The sequence below is a fragment of the Epithele typhae genome, assembly GCF_022376455.1.
Source record: "Epithele typhae strain CBS 203.58 chromosome Unknown BXZ73scaffold_9, whole genome shotgun sequence".
In the NCBI taxonomy this organism is placed as follows: Eukaryota; Fungi; Basidiomycota; class Agaricomycetes; order Polyporales; family Epitheliaceae; genus Epithele; species Epithele typhae.
Genome location: NW_025954200.1, coordinates 267,654 through 285,915, shown reverse-complemented (window position 1 = coordinate 285,915; position 18,262 = coordinate 267,654). Strand labels below are relative to the sequence as shown.

Here is an 18,262-nt window from a genome sequence, read left to right as displayed (position 1 = left end):
CTAAGTTCACCGCAAATATTCTCTCCTCCTCCCTTCCATCCCCTTCTCCCGTCTTTATGTCTTGCCTGGTACGCACCGCCCGTTCTTCCTGTCGTCTCGCCACTTATGCTTTCTAGGAGCTGGGCAAGTCAGTTTTCAAGGTTCGCCACAAAATTGAGCGTGCCACGCCCATCCTCACATTGCCTTCGTATAGACACCGAGGTGCTTTTGAATTTCCCGCTGCACCTGAGCCAGCTGCACCATGGACGCCTCTTCCAACGCCGCCGAAGCGCGAGCGACCGCCATCGCCAAACTCAAACGCGCTGCCTCACTACCACGCATGAAAGACGGCCGGCGCCCTCCAATGCATGTCGAGGCCGTCAGTGAAGGCGAGCGCTCCCAGGGAGAGAGCAGGAGTGGGAGTGAGGAGCCGAGAGGACGGGCAGGAGCGACGGACGGCGCGGTGGAGAACAACGCCGTAGTGGAGAACAACGGTGAGCATTCGCAAATCTCAGCGCCACACACGGAGGAAGAACACCCAAGCGAAATCGCCGAAGGACCGCAAAACGAGGACGCCGATGGAGATGAGGGGGATCCAGGAGCTGTTGGGATCGGCAACGCGGAGGATACCGTCAAGACCCCGCGCAAACGGAGATCACGGTCCCGCACGAGGTCAAGAGGTTCAAAAGACTTCAAGAACAAACTCGCAAAGCAGTCGCCGCTCATCACCTTCGGCGCCGAGTCTTCGGCAGACGAGTATCACAACTCGGGCCCTGGCGAAGACCCTCCCCCGTCGCCCCCACTAGTGTCCCCAATCCCATCCAACATAGCTGGTTTCCCACCTTCCCGCTTCCTGCGCTCGCCCATTAGTCCCGTTGCCCCCCTCTACTACCCCGGCACGAATCCTTCTACTCCCCTTCCGTCGCTCGATGACCTCCAGAAAGGTGTCGGAATGGGGCTCTTCCGGTCAAACAGTGCGGGTGCTGCCCGTGCCATGGCCATGTCCAAGCTCACTGGTGGAACCGGGCCCTTCGACCTCTCCTTTATGGCTTCCCAGTCGCCAACACCTGCTTCTAAGCTGATGAGGAACAACACGGTGGCGGGTGGAGAGCGTGCAGCTGTCCGAGGTATGCTCTTTCAGCGGCTTGGCGGCCGTATCAACAATCAGACGGACGGCGAGCAGACAAGTGGTGGGGAAGAGTTGATTCAACCCGAAGCTACGAAGAAGAAGCGTCGACGGCGACGCAACTCGTCACGTCAAAGCGCCGTCGTTGACGATCGCGAGGATCGCGACACCTCAGTTACCGCACCGACCACCCCCAGCGTACCCTCTTCCCCTCTTCCCCCCTTCCTCCGCCAGACCCCCGAACCTCAGCGCCCGCCTTCTTCGAATGGTCGCGTGGTGAATGGGGAATCATCACGAGCCCCTTCGCGATCAGCTTCCCGGATGGCCGTCAACGATGGTTTGTACAACTACGAGACACCCATGGGTCACCGGGGAGTCGTGATTGAAGACGAGGACGAAGAGGCGGAACGGCCGCTCCGCCTTCCCGTCACCCCTGCGCGTAACTTCCGTCCCGTCCCAGGCCTGCGCCTTCCTCACAGCTCAGACGCACCGTCGAACGCATCAACAGAGTCAGCACCCACTCCAGCGGGAGCTGTCGTTGTACCTATGTTCATGTCCAACAACCCGAGCATGCGTGGCGAGATGTTCCCGGCTAGTCCATTCCAGACCCCGTTGAAGGAGCAGGAACCCGCTCTGCCCGACGAAGAAGAGATGCCGTACTTGGATCCCAGAAGTAGAAGCCGTCTGGGGCCCAGTAGTGCCTTTGACAGAGACAGCGAGATTAGTTGGGTAGCCGAGCTTGGTGAGTCCATCGTGCATCGTGTCATAACCTCTTCTGACCACATATAGTCACGGAACGTCCGCTTGCCGATGACTCCGACGACGAGGATGAGGACGACGAGGACGAGGACGAGCCGCAAGAGGTCGAGCCAGAAGAGGATGCCGACGAGTCGTTTGGTGAGGGTGCAGAAGAGCGGTCTTCTCGTGAGTACGAAGGGGAGCGTCCCCATGCCCCCAAACCCCTCATCGTCGACGTCGACACATCTCCGGACTTCAATCCTGACAATGACCTCGCCTCGCCTACTTCTCCCATTGAACTCAACGAGCAACCTCCTTCTGCTGGCCTCCCCCCTTCTCCTCCGACATATCCCATGCGTTTGTCGGTCGCACGGTCACCCTCGGCTAGTGCAGACTACACGGATTGGGACGACGTGCGAGCAGAATCTACACCAAAGCGGCCGGGAGAAAGCATCAGTACGTGGGAGAAGATGAAGAACACCTTCACGCGGAGCGGCAGCACCGGAGGCCGGCGGTCTCGCACGAACAGTCTCAACGCGCGGGAACGGCGGTACAATACAGACTCCAGTGTGAGCCGCGAGAGCGGCGCGAGCCTGAACAGTGGCAAGGACGCGGTGAAGTCGGACTCTCCGAACGCTGGTGTGTTCGCGATGCTGCAGTCACAACCTCCGGTCATGCAATCCAACTCCGCTTCTGCCTCTGCACAGTCATTGCCTCCTCTATCTGCGCCGGCGGGCTCCGTACCGCCGCCTGCTCCGTCTCCCCTCCCTCTACCGTCGTCCGCCGACTATTTGAAGTACCAGGATTCGAAGCTTTTCCCCTTCCCCGCTCTCAAGCAGCTCATTCCTGCCTCCGCCTCTTCACCTGACATTACTTCCCCTACCATGGGTTTCCCTATCCCCCTTGAAGTTGCTGCTAGCAACTCTACGACAGGTTCTGCGATTACGACAAGGGGCGGCGAAGGGAGCAGAGAGCGGAAGCTTTCGCATCAAGCGTCAGACAGCCGTCTGTGGGCAAGCTCGAAGCAGATTGCATCCGTTCCGTCGAACTCCTCCCAGACGGATTACTTCAATACCAGTTCGTCAACGGGCTCAACGGCGCTCGCCATCTCACCGAGCTCTTCAGGGTCGAAAGGGAAGCTCCCCACCGACCGTGGTGGGGTTCGCGAATGGCTCAGCAAGTTCGGCAGGTCACGACCGACAACTCCTGGGACCCCGACCACCCCATTGCCATTGGTAGGACTACCGATGCAGCAAATGGACCTGCCGCCTCGTCTAGACAAGAAGCCATCCCTCACAGATCTTCTAATGCAGCGCAAGGACAGCGAACTGACGTCGCAGAGCTGGAGCAGCGATGCATCCAGGACGCCAACGAACGCCATGAGCGGACAGCGGCTTGGTTCGCACCAGCAAGGATCCTCTGTCCAGGAGCCTGCTTCATATTCTAATTCCCGCTCCACGGAAGCACTCTCTCCTTCATCCGCCGCTGCTCCCCGTCAAGATGTGGAAAACACGAGCTCTCTTGCCTACGCCCTGGGGTTGACTTCTCCCACATTCGTCCCCCCTCACTCGCCCTCCCCGGGTTTCCCGTCGCCACCTGACCCCCCTTCTTCGACCACGCCTGACCCCCAATCTTCCTTGGACGACTTTCCCACACGCTCCACCTCCGAGTCTTTCTCGTCCTCATCACACCATACACCTGAACCGCCTTCGAGTGGCCCCTCCATCAGCTCGATCGTCATGGAACGACTCGAAGAGATACTTGGACGTGGCTCAAAGAGCGCGATATGGCCATCGGCGATTGACGACCCTCCGCGCAGGCTCGTTATGTCCTCCCCCGTGCTGCAAGTGGCGAACGCGAACACCATCAAGGATCGTTTCCTCTTCCTTTTCACTGATATTCTCATCATCGCCAAGCCCATCATCGGCGACGGAGATGCACTTGTTGACTCCACTTCGCGCAAGGTCGTTGTGAAGAGCGTGGTGCAGCTGAAAGAGCTTCGCTTCAGCAGCGACCGTGACGACGGGCGTGTCAAGACGGGCGCGAACTCTAACGCCATGCGGCATCCCAACGTTCGCGAGTTCGTTCAGACGTTCTCAAAGGACCCCGAACATGCGGTAGCGACACTCCAGGCGAAGACCGGATCAAGAGACGAGGCGGCGATTGGCCAGCTCCTCTTCCGCGCAGCAGACATCGACAAGGCGCGCCTTGGCGAATACCTGTCAAGACGTTCGTGCAAGGCAGCACTGAGGGCCTTCGTGGATAATTTCGGGCTCATCGGACTGCGCATCGATAAAGCGCTCCGCGTCTTCCTCCAGTCACTTCACATTCCGTCGCGGTCATCCGCCGGGTACTCGACGGCGCTGGAGTACCTGCTTGACTCCTTCTCGAGCCGGTGGTACGAGGCAAACGCTACGGTCGTCGCGCACGACAAGGACCTCGCGATTCGTCTTGTTCGCGCCATCGTGCAGCTCAACGAGGTCCTGCATGGTGGGATTGCTCACGAACCTGGGGCGACACATTATCCGATGCGCAACGTCATTCCCCGTGACTTCGTGGATGCCTTCAAGCGCTTTGATCCTCGTCGGCTCGTCTCGGAGGAAGTTCTGAACAAGATCTACGCCTCCATCCGTCGCGAAAAGCTCTTCATGGCTCGACCGCCCGCAAGCGTCGCGACGGAGCCCGACATAGACGTCTATATCAAGCGGCCGCTGCCCCCTCGCCTTACATACCGCATGCAGTCGGAACCTGTGGTCCTCCGCATCCCCCGCCCCGACCCCGACCTGACGATCCACCTCTTTGGTCAGGATATCGTCTTTGACCCTCCTACATTGACATTCGCGAGGTCTCCCGAAGCGTCCTTCCGCGTCACAGGTACCGCGCTTGGGGCCAAGTCCATCGTCATGTGGCGCGCGGGCCCGAATGGGCTCGCGTACGCAGGGCTCCCGCTCAGCAGCCCTGTCGTGGTCGAGCGCTCGTTCATGCGCAACACATTCCAGGTCGCATTCATGAACCACACTGGGCTCAAGCGGCGGTACATGTTCTCTGTTGACGATTCAACGATCCGCCAATCCTGGACAGATGCCCTCCGCATTCAGGTTGGACAGGCAACTGCCCAGCGCTCGCCTCTGAACAGCCGTGCCGCGCAGGCCCTCGCGTTCAAGGTGCTCCAAGACACGCTCATCGGCGCCGAAGATGGTTCCGCCGCTTACTCCGTCCCGTACCCATCCGCCGTCGACCAGGCGCTTACGCGCCTCAACGGCGGTCGGAGCCGCTCCGGGAGCGTGAACAGTATGCTCGCGCGCAATGGGTCACGACGCGTCGACCCGGGCAGCGCACATGCACGATCCAAGTCACGCAGCCAGCTGTACCGGCAGAACGCGGCGGGCAGGATGGAGTCGGAGCTGGACGAGGACGAGCCGTCGCTCAGTGGGGGCACACCAGGCTCGGAGGGCCGGGTGTGGAGTAGCCACGACCTGCAGGTCATCTGTCGGCAGAACAGCTCGATCCCGGCGGTGCTCGCTCATCTGCTTGGAGGGCTCGAGGGCAATGGACACACGAACGGGAACGGGCATGGGTTCGCGACATGACATGATTACGTTTACTCTCTGATCTCCTAGTGAGTCCTTTCGCTGGAACAAACGCTCTGAGCGAGTTTGCTGATGGCTGCTGGTTTGCAGATCGCTGATATCTGCTGTGGATGCATGTTTTGCTCTGTGTACTACGTATCTCTGGGTGCCCTCTCTCACTCGGTCTCCTGTCCCCACACATATACATACACTCGTACAATCGCTGTTACTTAGACCTTCCTTCGATTCACTCCAGTTCAGAACCGTCACGATCCCCTCCAGCCTCTCCGTTACCTCCATTACCCACACACCCGCTCGGTATCACCCACTCTCACTCCGTTGACCTTATGTATGCTTGGAGGAATCCGACCCGCTGTGTTCGTTTATTATTGCTAATACACTCGCTACCTCCGTTGTAAAACTTCGCGGTGCGTTTCCAAGGTGAGCATGTGAACGTTGGGTAAGGTTTTGTGACGGTCTTCGACGCAGCGCGCTGTCCCCCTCTTCTATCAAAGACCTTGTCCTGGGTGTGAATGACCGCAAGACACGAGGACGATTTCCCACAGCCACAACACCGAGTATGCAGGTCATCGCCAGCCTATGGCTAAAGCGCCAATGACCTTTCACTTTCCCTCCGCGACTTTCGCCTCAACGTTCTCATCTTTATAAACCCGCTTCGTTTGGATAGAAAACCGTAGGCCGAAACAACTGCAAGGAGTGAAGAAGACGAAGTCGGAACACAGTACACGGCGATCCTCGGGTGCCTTCGAACCAGTGATGGCCGCCGTGCGCGATGACCGCGGAAATAATCCCTGATTAGTCCTCGACCGGCGCAGCGCCGCCATACCGTGCCTGACCGACCCAGGATGCGTGGCATCGGTCCGCAGTGAATTCCGCAATTCTTCCCGGCGACCCGGTCAACAGCGGAGAACTGGCGTCGTCTGGACTTCCTGTCGGGGTTGCTGCGACCTGGTCAGGCGCACATTTGAATGCCCAGTTCGCGAGAGCGGTGCGTATTCTATCATTGAGCCAAGCTGGGCTTAGCCGCGCTGGGCGAAAACGAATGGTCGCGGTGGGAGTTTGGGAGACTGGACCGACGGAACGTCGAGGCGCACGATCTCGGCTGTGTACAGTACAAAGACGCGGCCCTCGGCGGCCGCGCAATCCGCTCACCCTCTTCCCTGTTCCTTCCTCTCCTTCGACCCGTGCGTACGTTTACTGCCAACGCTTGCGGCACACTTCGTCTCCCTTCCTTCTCTCATCAACCCGCGTGGCGCGTACACACTCCTTGGATAGCATGTCTGGCGAACGGCCCGTTTTTGGTTTCTGGGGGCTGGTTGGAGCGGTCATGGTTGCGTTGAAGCTCAAAGAGCACTACGATGACCACTGTGAGTGTTTCTTCTGTGTCGCCCTGCCTGCCGGAAGCGTTGATCCTCCATCCCTGTGTTCTCGTGATCGTACGCAGATGAGACTCTTCCTGGAGCAGAAGAAGAAGGCCTCAGTCGTGGCCCGATTGCCCTCCGCACGCCCAACGTGGACGAGGATGCGCAGGACGGCGCGTCGCTACTCGACACCGAGCTTCCGTCACGACCTCGGCGGAAGCGTAGGGACTGCTGTATGTGCTGCGGGATGCGGTATGTCATCGTCATGCCGCTGGCCCCTCAAGCTGGATGCTGACGGAATACTCTCTTGATTTCTTTTCGCCGTCGCGTCGTTGTGCCGGACGCTGCCGTTGATCGGGGTCTCTCCATGTATCTGCGCGCATCGCCTGGGAACTGGGGCGAACGATACAGCTGCGGATTGTTCTGGAAGGCGTTCGGAATCGTCTGTCTGCTGCTTGTTGGGTGGCAGGCGGTCAAGTTCGCCATCTGGATGGCTACGGTAGGGGATTCTCTGCACATGAAATGACGGTGTCTAATCCTTTGTGCGTATAGCCGAAGCCCACCGGCCTTGAGGGCATGCCCCAGTTCGGTACTTCGCTCGGCTGCGATAGCGCGCCGCATTTCTACAGGGATGGCAAGTTCGAGGTCCGTGTGCCTGTCGGTCAGAATCAGGGTCGTGGCGACCATTCCATGGACTTCCGCAACGGCTTTGGTACGGTCGTGATCGCGCAAGGTGACGAAGACCTGAAGGACATCAAGTACGAAATGACAGTCCGGTCCGATAACCAGGAGTACCTCGACCTCATCAAACTCGACGTCCCCACTCAGCAGGAAATTGACAGTGCCGAAAAGGAGTCCCGTCTTCACCTTCTCATGCCATCCGTCAGGAACGCTTGCATTCGCTATGACGTTACTGTCTACCTGCCCACATCGGTGAAGACGTTCCACGTCATGTCGCACTCGGTCACACAGGTCAAGTTTGACCCCGACTCCAACTTCAACTTCAACTCCCTTGCCGTCACAATGTACAACAGGGGAGAGAAGAACATGGTCCTCCCTACCGAAGGCATCCACGCGACCAAGTCGAAGCTCCAGATGAACGAGGGCTACCTCGTCGGCGACATCACGCTCGTCAATGTTGTGGAGCTCGTCACCCAACGCGGCAACGCCACGATGAACGTCCGCGTGCACCCCGCCCCATCATCCGCGGAGACCCCGGCGCCGGCGAGGCTTCTCACGTCGTCGGGGGCAGGTCGTACGGACGTCCGGTACGTTGAGCACGCCGCGCCGCACCGCCCGATCGACGCGACACATCACGTGTCGATGCGCGGAGAGCTGTATCTCACATACGAGGACTCGGCGTTCAACGGCACCGTCGAGGTCGAAGCCACGTCGTTCTCCGCCAAACGCCTCCAGAATGCGTTCAAGGAGGACGGCGGGCTGCCGTACGTCGGCAGCCGCGATGGAGCGGACAAGATGGTGGTCAAGACCCAGGGTTGGGCCGGGTTGTACTTCTGAGTAGTTGGGCTCTGCGCTGTCTCATCCTTGAATCTGCTCGCTCTACATGACACGGACCGTGACCGGATGGAACCCAGGATACTCTGTTGAAGATATGTTTTCTCGGCTTGCTTTACTGGCGCACTACCTTCGTTCTCCGTAACTAACTCTAGGATATCATCGAAATTAGTTTTCACAATGGCATTAGTGTGTGACGATGGATGGGCGAGATGGTAAGCTCGATCCGGGGATATTTGTCGCAAAGTGCCGCTTTGGGTCCGAGCTTTGGCGCGCCGGCGCAGGCCAGCGCCTTCACCACCACCGCCGCGGATCAGTGAGCACCCCTTGCGCACTTTCCGCTCTGATGCACGCAGAGCACTTGGACCGTTATCCGACCGGAGACCTCGACCACGACTGGGCGGTGGCCTCATCCTGAGCCGCGGATGGCCACCGGTGCATAAGCCAGGAAGGGGCGTCGGGTGTCGCGCGCCTGCGGCCCTCCGGTGCTCGCTCTCGCCCGCCCTCTTCCCACTCAGTCATCGAGGTAGCTTTTGACTTCCTACCACCTCCACGCCGTCTCCCATTCTCCCCCTCCCCAAACCATCCGCGTCGCCCCCCATCCGCCCGACAGTCTACTGCACCAGGCCCATCACCAGAAACCACCCCCTTCGACACACGTGCACGCGCCCGCCGACCTGCCGACCGCGCCCACTAAGACCCGGCGTCGCGCGTGTCTCTTTCCGGGTGTCTTCCTCCGCGAAGGCTCAGGTTCAGGGCATCGTGGACCCACAAGACCTCCAGGGTCGTTCGATCCGATCGTCTTACGAACGTGTTCCTGTTTCCGACCCTTTCCCCCACGCGACACCCTTCCAAGCGTGCATACTTGTCTCTCCGGCGACGGCAGGGAAGCCTCGAAGGCGCAAGTGCCACTATAAGGGCGTGGAAGAAAGCAGACGAATAGATGCCGCCTGGGAGTAGCGCGACCGATTCCGCGACGTTTTCAAGAGCGGGGACTGCTCGCGCCCGCGACGAAGAACGGTCGGACGAAGACGCGCCTGCCGCAGCCGGCCCCGCGGTCTCGGCTAGCCAAAGCAAGACACAGCGAATTGCGAAAGGTGCATACATCTCATTTGTCTCGCGACGTGCTGCTGTGGGCGCGGCGCGTAATATGAGCTTACCTGCCATCTTCGGGCAGCGTGCGACAGGTGCAGGAAGTCGAAGAGTAGGTGCGAGCCGTCCCCAGTTGAGGGCGCGCCATGCAAGACATGCGCGGCCACTGGCGCAGGTAAATACGCTCTTTCCTCGCGCGCGTGGGCACGAGCTAACCATCCAGACCTCATTTCATCTAGAGTGCGCATATACAGGTGAGTGCTGATGGAACTTCGCGAGTCCTCATGACGGCGCTGACGACAGTTTGCAGCGCCAAGCTTCCGGAGAGGCCCACCGAAAGGATACATCCAGGCATTAGAACACCGGCTACATCAAGTCGAGAGTGTCCTGGCGGCGATCATGTCCTCACAAGACCCCCGGTCACTAGTGATCGTCGAGGAGCTTCACAGCGACGAGCTTGCTTCATATATCCTCGACAGTGTAGACTCGGGTCCGTTTGTGAGTATCATCCCTTCCGGGCAGGCCCGTTATGTGCTCACCCCATCTTAAAGGGTAAGACTGGTCGCGAGCAAAAGGCGTTTGATACCACGAAAGACAACTTCTACACTTCCATCGTCACTGAACAACCGAAAGCCGTCAGCCATCGGTCACGCCGTCAATCTCGAGCCAATCGAGAAAATGTCATCGACGCGGTGATAGCTAACGGTGAGCCGTCTTACAGTCTCACTTGCTTCACAAGTCTCATTACACAATAGACCCTCAGATTCACACCACTCGCCCAACACTTGCCTGGCAAGACCGGCTGACCGCCCGTCTTGACCGTGCGATTCTGCGCGCGTTGGATGAGAGTACTACCTCGCAAACTCAAGCTCAGTCCATTCCCACTGCATCGCCAGGAAGCATTGTGGAGAGTGCCGTGGTGGAACCGCCCACAAGGAAGCGTCGAGTTGGCGCGGGTCCACCTTCGCGGGTCATGCGCAGTCCATCATCCGGGGGATCTTCACCGCAACCACTCGCCGGTGCGTCTGGGTTCAGGCTGTGCTTGTTTGTCTTCTGAGCGCGTCTCAAAGCAGCCGTGGTCGAGGAAGATCTCGACGACTGTGCAGACGCCTTCGGAAACCTGTCGATTGACGAAAACCGAGAGGTGCGCCGGTGCATCCCCTCTTCTGACCATGCGCTGAACACAGTGCAGGTCCGGTATCACGGCAATTCAGCGGGACTTCAACTTCTGGCGCAAGCGGAGCGTAGTGATGGGAGGAATGCGAGAGGCGTTTGGTATGTGCTTCCTTGACTTTTGTGCGTGTAGCGATGCCAATCACTCGTCATAGGCAGTTCCCCATGGCCAAGTTTTGGCCGGGGCCATCCCCGAATATGCGCGTGAAGACAGGAGAACAGGAAATGAGCATCGCCATCGCTACAGAACAGTCCATTCCCGTGCCTCCAGTCGAAGTCCAAGACCATCTTGTTCAAGTGTATTTCACGTTCGTGAACCAGGCAATCCCCGTCCTGGATGAGGAATCTTTTATGGAACAGTACAATGCGTAGTGAGTGCGTTTCTGTTTTATGCGTCCCGTAGGTTCTGAAAATCACCATTTAGCAAGTTTGGGTAGGCTTCGTGACGCATGGAGTCACCCGTGATTCATTCTCATTTGTTTACCTTCACCAGCTACCCGGACTCCGACGAAGTTCACCCACAGGGAGATGCTCGCCCCGAACGGCCTCAGAAGCTCTCCAAATTGCTCTTGCTAGCTGTCTTCGCGTATGCTGCCAGTCATCTCGATCCCTTCCAAAATTACACTGGCGATGTCGAAGATCCGGCCACGGAGTACGCGAAGTATGCGCGCATGATTCTCGATACTATCTACCACGAGAGTCGATCGTCAACGGTGCAGGCACTTATATTACTGGGGGTTAGAGAGTTTGGAATTGGTGAGTCGTGCATGCCACCAGAGTGAAAACGGTAGTGTTGACAGGCACGTTAGGTAGTCTTGAGGAAGGATGGCTGCACATAGGAATGGCGTCAAGGATGGTCAGTCGTCTCATTCATGTACTGCGAAGGACCTGTCTTGATCGTCCACTGTTAGGCTCTTGATCTCGGGCTCAACCGAGACCCTGACAAATGGAGGCAAGGAGGGAGGGAGCTGTTTACGGAACAAGAAAAAAGCATTCGGAAACGGATCTGGTATGCATGCTGTCTCTCAGACAAGTGAGTACTCTGAGCCTAAAACAAGCCATCCAAGATACTGAGAAACAAACAGACTATCCGCATTGTGGCTAGGGCGAACAATTGGTATTCACGAAGGGGATTTCTCCACGCCCCTTCCTGACATCCCTCAGGTCAGAGAGCGTTTGAATCACATACCAGACCGCAGCTCATGGTGTTTATCAGCACGATGCCCAGAAGATGTGGCAGCCTTGCGCCCCTCATCCTCTTGCTAGCGAGAGCTTCAGCCTGGTACCTGCGTATCCAGTTGAATACCTCTGTCATCTCTCCAAACTCTGTGTGTCTCATTTTGTGCACTTCGTAGGACTAAGTACTGACCTCTTCGTCATAGTCATCATCACAGGAGAGGTGCTCTCGAAGATTTACCGCGTATCACGGGCGAACGTGCAGCCTAAGCGTCACACACGCGAAGTCTTGCACGCACGGATGACGCAGTGGGATCTCGAGCTTCCGGAGTACCTCAATTACAAGCCCCCAAGCAACCGTCCATGCCCTGCGCCGCATGTTCTGGCGATGCTTATTCAATACTGGTCGTCCTTGATCCTTCTCCACAGACCATTGTATGTTCTGAATTTTACGTCCCTCAAGCTCGTGCGACATTTGACACGTCCGTGCTTCATGTCAGCATCCCCAAAGGATCGGAGTTGGCGAGATTCGGCTCACCATCCTTGGATCCCGATCCATTACCCTGGGAATCTTATGCGATCTGCCAAGGTGCTGCTGCTCAGGTCGTCGCGCTGGGTAAGCAGCTCTGTCCCAAGCATGGCTGCTGGCTGCTATTGTTTGGCATGCTGACAAACACTTCATAGGTGAGATGTATCATGGGCGTTACGATATGAGATGGTCGCCCCCTCATCTGTCTAATTGCTTCCAGACTGCCGGGTGCGTAGATTACTACTTGTTTTAAATTTCCCATGTGCTCACGGACCCACCCATAGCATCGTCCATATCATAACACGTGAGTATTTTATTTACTACCCAGATACAGGACCCATATGATTCGCCTGTAGTGAGGTATAAACCTTTGGACACGCAAGCCAGCGTTGGACTACACAAATGTATCAAGTACCTGGGAGCGATGGAGGTAACGCCGCGTGGAAAGCTTTGTCTCGCGCGTTCGCTCATGCTCTCTTCCAGAGAACGTGGGCGATGAGCTTGCGCATACGACACTTGATCCAAAACGCGCACGTCGACGTTGACCGCCGATTCAACGCGCCGCCTGCCCCCGCCGATCACCAGAATCCCCCGGAACGTCAAAGACGCCGTTCTCGGGCGACCTTTGAAGAGGACAATGCGCCCATCTATGGCGAGTTCAACAAGTACGACACGCTTCCTGGAACCCAGGCCTTGGCATATCAAGTGCCGTCCGTTCCCAACCCATCTGCACTTTCAGGCGCTCCGACTCTACCCGGCGTCACCCCTGTCGATCCGATATCGAGGTACAGGCATCCCGCTCAAGCCGTTTTTGCCCCAGGGTACGACTCGTGGTGGTCTGAGCTTGACCAACAACCTGTGCCGGCTCAGGCACCTGTAATATGTAGCGGTCCTACCGCACCCTCAACTGTCACCCACAGCGGCGATGTGGGACCTACAGGTCTCACACACGGCCTGCCCACTGGAGACTTTACCTTCGGCTCACAACACTTTTCTCCGGACTTTATTCAAGCTATGCGAGACCCTGTCATACATTTCCCCTCCGCTTTCTACTGATGCTATTGTTGGTTTTCGTGCTGTACATCGCTGGTCCTCAATTTTCTCTGAATGGTTCGAACGCTCTGTATCCCGCTAGACCTCTCCGTTGCCATCTGTATGTTACATGTACCACCGTCGATACCATGCATCTACATACCATCTGTCTCTGGAACGTGTCGATATCATGGCCTTCCTCTCTCACATTGTACCCTATCTAACGCAATTTTGACAAGGCTTCTGGCGTGCTACACACGAAATTGCTCTCGTACTTTACAGATCCTTCACCTTCTCGGGATCGGGGATCTGGAACCCTTGACCAGCCTGGGAGGCCTTCGTAACCGCCTGCGCCTCACCCGTGTAGTTGTTGTTCCGCATCCACTGCTCCACCGTGAGCAGCCCCGGGTGAATCTTCCGCAGCATCGCAAAGTCGCGCTGGATCAGCTCGTCCTGGTAGAGCGCGAACCACCTGTGCGTGTTCTGGCGCCACGTCGTGCTCCCGTCGCCCTTGGAGTGGTCCAAGGCGAGCGGGATGTCGGCGTCGACGGCGAGGTCGCACCACGCGTCGACGGAGAGGGGCACGAACTCGGCCTTGCGGCCCGTGACGCGCGTGAAGGTCGCGACGAGCTCGGGCCAGGCGACCCAGTCGCTCGCGACCTTGAGCTCCTGCGCGGACGTGGCGTCGCGGTGGTCGAAGATGTGGCGAGCGAAGACGCCGAGGTCGGAGAGGGCGATCATCGGGACGTGGCCGGTGTGCATCGGGGAGGCGAAGACGTGCGTGCCGTCGGGGCGAACGCGGAGGGGACCGAACACGCCCTGAAGGGAGGGATCAGCGACTCCGATGAGGTACGGAAAGATGAGGGGATTGACTGACGAAGTTGAGCATGTCCATGTACGGGCCCGTGGTGAGGACGCTCCAGGACATTGCGTTGTCGCCGACGACGGAGTCTTGGGCGCGCATCCAGTCTGCGACACGCGACTTGCCCGTGTAGTGCTCCGGATAGTACTTGGGGTTGAAGTTGCCGAGCTTTATAATAGTTTGTCAGAACATCGAAACGCCGAGAGTGGGATACGGCAGACCTTGAAGACATTATCAAGGCTGCTGTACACATAGTGCTTCAAGGTCCCAAGCTGCTTCGCTAGCTCAAAGATGCGGATGCCTTGGTAGACCTCTTTCTGTTCCCCGATGGTAAAGCTATCGGTGTTGATGAACGCGCCGTACACCCCCTTCAACGCAGCGAGTACGCTCGGGAGGTCATCTGTGCTTCCTGTAGAACAGACAGATGTGGTCAGCGCGAGGGGATCAAGGCGAACAAGAGACACGAACCTGCCACCACTTCGGCGCCTTTGCTGGGGGGCGTCTGGGCGGGCGCGCTCTTAATATTGCGAGTCAATGCGCGAACGGCGTATGGAGAGGGCGAGCCATCGCTGGCAGGCTTGATAAGGGCATCTATAACGGCTACGCCTTGGGCACCAGTCGCACCGATGACGAGGATGAGCTTCTTCGAGGGGTTCATGGTGTCGTTGGAAAAATATGGACAAGACTGGGTGAGTTGGTTGGAGAGGCATGTAGCAGCGGACCCGCTCTTATAGCGACGCTTGAACGCTACAATACTGGCAGCGGACCCTCGGGCGGTCGTTTCCTGTCCCCGAGTTCGAATTCCGCCATAGTTGGTTTGAAGTCCGGTAGGGGAGGCTGGAGCCGACAGATGAGCGCCCCCGGGCCATCGAGCGGTCACCTGCCTCGGTTATGCCTCGGTCCCAGGGCCTCTTTTGGACCAACCATCGTGGGTGGGAGTGAAAGAAATCGAGCAACTGCCGCTATACTGGTGGACGGTATGAACTTTCGAGATTGTGTCAGCCCCTCGGATGCAATGACGTATGCGGTCTTCTCCCCGAGGCTGACCTCGTCACCTCGGGGAGGAGGGTGTCGGTGCAAATGAGAGAGCCGAGCTGAACCTCGGAGGACAGTGCGTTATCTGGGAAGGCCGAGACGAGAGTACATTTGGAGGGCTCGCCTGCAAGTCCCGTTCGGCTGAAATGCATGGCTAATTAAGGACACACCATACCTGAATATCGCTTGGAGCGGCTGCCCGGTTTCGTGAACACGTCCGACGCCCAGGTGAACCGGAGCTTCGGTGTGGCAGAGATTCACAATCGCGCGCACTACCGCCTGGACACTTGGTGGTGGTGGAGACGATTGGGCGAGGCGATTGGGAATCCCAGGAAGGATGGGCCATCGGGAGACATAACATATTTGGGGATCGGGTGGGATGGAGGGAAGGACCGCCTCCGGGCAGGTGGGCGGCGGCGGCGGGCGCGGAGGGGACAGCGGCTGAGAGCGGCTGTGGTCTCCGCGCCTCGACGGTTGCTCTGATCAGGCCGCAAGCGAACGCACCTCTCGCCAACGCTCTCTCTCTCCCGCCACCACCTCCGCCCGTCGTCGGCCATGCTGCCCTCGCTCGTCCTTCCCTCCACGCTCCTTTTCTCTCTCTGGGCCCCCGCTGTCCTCGCCGGGAATGTCACATTTGGCGAAGCATGCGACCCCGCCCACCAGAAGCTCCAGGAGGGCACCTTCCAGTTCCAGACCGACTGCGATTCCACCACCTTCTGTGCCCGCAACTCGACTTGCGCTCACCGAGGATGCCGCGTCGACACCTTCCCTTTCGGATACGATGCCAAGGCTGTCCTCCCCGATAAGTGCCCTAGGGGCATGTTTTGCCCGGATGAACAGGACAACTGCCAGGGCCTCCTCTCGGTCGGGAGCGCATGCCAGTTCAACCGTGACGGTGAGCGACTTTCAACGCGTTCTGTTGGATCTTCTTCTGACTCCGATTGTCCATGAAGACCAATGCGACGCCCCACCCAACTTCAAGGAGCTCGCCGACACCACCGGATTCGGCCTGAACGTGAACGGGTCCGTCTGCCTCAATAACATCTGCATGTACGTACCATGCTCTTCATTCTCCGCGCTCGACGTGACCCCTCCTTCAGGTGGGCGAACGAGACCGCGGGCAACCCCTGCGTCGTCCAAAACACGGCCTACACTGCCTATGGACCTGACGGAGAGTTTGTGGACATTGTCTCGCGGTAAGTGTCTGGCTCTGTTCTTCCGTCGTTTCGCTCTCTCCCTCTGCATGCCCGCTCGAACTTGCGCTCCGGGCAATGGCATCGACACCCTGCTGGCGCATCTTACGCCATCACGATACTGGCGGCGGAATGCGCTTGGCACGACACTGGCTTCGGGCGCTCGGTTTGATCGCCATGCTTACGCCTTGTTCGGCAGCGGGAACTGTAAGGTCGGCCTCTACTGCGATTCCCAGAAGCTACAATGCATCCAGGCGAAGAACATCGGCGAGACCTGCGACGCGGACAAGGAGTGCTTGACGTACAACTGCCTGGCGAATGGAACTTGCGGTAGGACGACCGACACGCCAATCAAGGTCGCCACTTGGGTCTACGTTATCGCCGCCGTCGCTATTCTTGGTGGTGAGTTCCATGACCACACGATTGTATTTGCGACTGAGAATATTATGCCGTTCCAAGGTATGATTGGTACTCTTGTCGCCCTCTACTTCGTCCACAGGAAGGATCGCCAGCAGGAACGTGAGAAGCGTGCCCAATACTGGCGCGAGCAGGTCTGTACCGTGTACATCCTGTGCTACATGCACGTACTGATTCAATCTGTCTCCAGAACGCTTTCCGCCAGAATATCATGCAAATGCAGGAGACTGCTCGTCACTCCCTGATGAGCTATACCCCAGGTGGAGGTAGCCCCCGAAGCAGCACGTACCACGGCGTTCAGACGGAGGATTCGCAAGCCCCGATGCTCAACGCCCAGCAGGCCAAGTCGAGCGGACTGCGCTACTACGTTTCCGACGATGCTTCACAAGTCGACGACCGCTCCGAGGAGGACCTGATGATGCGCCGACGCCCCGAACAGAACCGTTTCTGAGTGGCCGTATACCTGGCATTGACGACGACGCCTCCTTCTACCCATCCTATACGCTTCCTCGACGACAACCATGTTGGCGACGAACGCAACTCACGGACTCATTAGTGTCGGCCTTCGTTTGGGTGTACACAGAGCAGGCTCGCCTGCCGTTCCCGCGCATAGACTTTGATCCAGACCGCCCGAGACTGGAAACCTGGATGACGCCTCTATGTATGTAGCGTACGTTCGAGTAATACTCACTGCACGCTGCTCCAACCAGCCGTTCATTCTTTCGTTGACAATGTATCGCATAATATATCCAGAGTTTGTACCTAACAGCCTTTTGTTTTTCCTGGAACGGTGTGGACAGCAGCAAGACAGTTCGATATATGCTAAGGTTTACAGGGCAGGAGCGTTGTCAATTTGACGTATGAGTACAAATGGCACATGCACGGGTCCAAATATACCTCCAAAACTGTCACCTCTGGGCCTCGAATGTCGCGAGCGATGCACACCAACGTCCTCAAAGCGTTGGGTGGTTGTGCGCGAGGGATGTGCCCCGGAGAGCAGATGATCTACGCGAGCCGGGCGCGGAGGCTGATGACGTGCATCTTGGTAGTGCGCGCCTCGCCTGGAATAGCTCGAGGGCCGAGGCGGCAATTGTCGGGAACAGTTTCGCTTGTCGCCGTCGCCTTCCATCTGTGCTCTCCGCACCCTCCTCCACCCCCGCTCTCGCCCACAGCCCCGCCCTCCAAGTCCCCGCGAAGGCCAACTTTGGGCCCACAAGAGCCCTCGGACACACGCCGTCGCAGCTCGCCGACCGAAGCCGACACCACCAGCCCCCCGGCTGCGCAGGAACACACCTCACGCGGAGAGCGTCGACCGCCAACCCGCGCACAACGGTCGCCGTCTGCCGCTCTTGACCTCGACGTCCACCTCGTCCGCCTTAGCAGCGCTGAGACAGACGCTTTGACGATCCCCGAGGCTCGCCGGACATTCTGGCTCTCTGAGCGC

The 18,262-nt window shown here is 58.3% G+C and overlaps 5 protein-coding genes across 5 annotated transcripts; 4 read left to right on the top strand and 1 right to left on the bottom strand.

Annotated features, from left to right (window-relative positions):
• Positions 1-241: 241 nt before the first annotated feature.
• On the top strand, positions 242-5,433 carry BXZ73DRAFT_98856 (uncharacterized protein; the record flags this gene model as incomplete). Its single annotated transcript, XM_048027818.1, has 2 exons — positions 242-1,847; positions 1,895-5,433. The coding sequence occupies 2 exons, from the start codon at positions 242-244 to the stop codon at positions 5,431-5,433; spliced, it is 5,145 nt and encodes a 1,714-aa protein (XP_047880429.1).
• Positions 5,434-6,709: 1,276 nt separating this feature from the next.
• BXZ73DRAFT_98855 (uncharacterized protein) lies at positions 6,710-8,312 on the top strand (the record flags this gene model as incomplete). The annotated part of the gene is made up of 4 exons (XM_048027817.1): positions 6,710-6,800; positions 6,878-7,046; positions 7,206-7,293; positions 7,347-8,312. The coding sequence occupies 4 exons, from the start codon at positions 6,710-6,712 to the stop codon at positions 8,310-8,312; spliced, it is 1,314 nt and encodes a 437-aa protein (XP_047880428.1).
• Positions 8,313-9,252: 940 nt separating this feature from the next.
• On the top strand, positions 9,253-13,335 carry BXZ73DRAFT_42723 (fungal-specific transcription factor domain-containing protein; the record flags this gene model as incomplete). Its single annotated transcript, XM_048019013.1, has 19 exons — positions 9,253-9,406; positions 9,487-9,576; positions 9,641-9,655; positions 9,712-9,899; positions 9,953-10,106; positions 10,157-10,381; positions 10,460-10,545; positions 10,594-10,680; positions 10,734-10,945; positions 11,068-11,334; positions 11,388-11,430; positions 11,486-11,607; positions 11,660-11,738; positions 11,791-11,902; positions 11,957-12,185; positions 12,251-12,366; positions 12,435-12,525; positions 12,640-12,709; positions 12,763-13,335. The coding sequence occupies 19 exons, from the start codon at positions 9,253-9,255 to the stop codon at positions 13,333-13,335; spliced, it is 2,913 nt and encodes a 970-aa protein (XP_047880427.1).
• Positions 13,336-13,587: 252 nt separating this feature from the next.
• Positions 13,588-14,831, bottom strand: BXZ73DRAFT_42775 (nmrA-family protein; the record flags this gene model as incomplete). The annotated part of the gene is made up of 4 exons (XM_048019023.1): positions 13,588-14,130; positions 14,189-14,341; positions 14,395-14,578; positions 14,638-14,831. The coding sequence occupies 4 exons, from the start codon at positions 14,829-14,831 to the stop codon at positions 13,588-13,590; spliced, it is 1,074 nt and encodes a 357-aa protein (XP_047880426.1).
• Positions 14,832-15,763: 932 nt separating this feature from the next.
• Positions 15,764-17,269, top strand: BXZ73DRAFT_42631 (uncharacterized protein; the record flags this gene model as incomplete). The annotated part of the gene is made up of 6 exons (XM_048018991.1): positions 15,764-16,103; positions 16,162-16,258; positions 16,309-16,404; positions 16,601-16,803; positions 16,861-16,952; positions 17,009-17,269. The coding sequence occupies 6 exons, from the start codon at positions 15,764-15,766 to the stop codon at positions 17,267-17,269; spliced, it is 1,089 nt and encodes a 362-aa protein (XP_047880425.1).
• Positions 17,270-18,262: the final 993 nt, after the last annotated feature.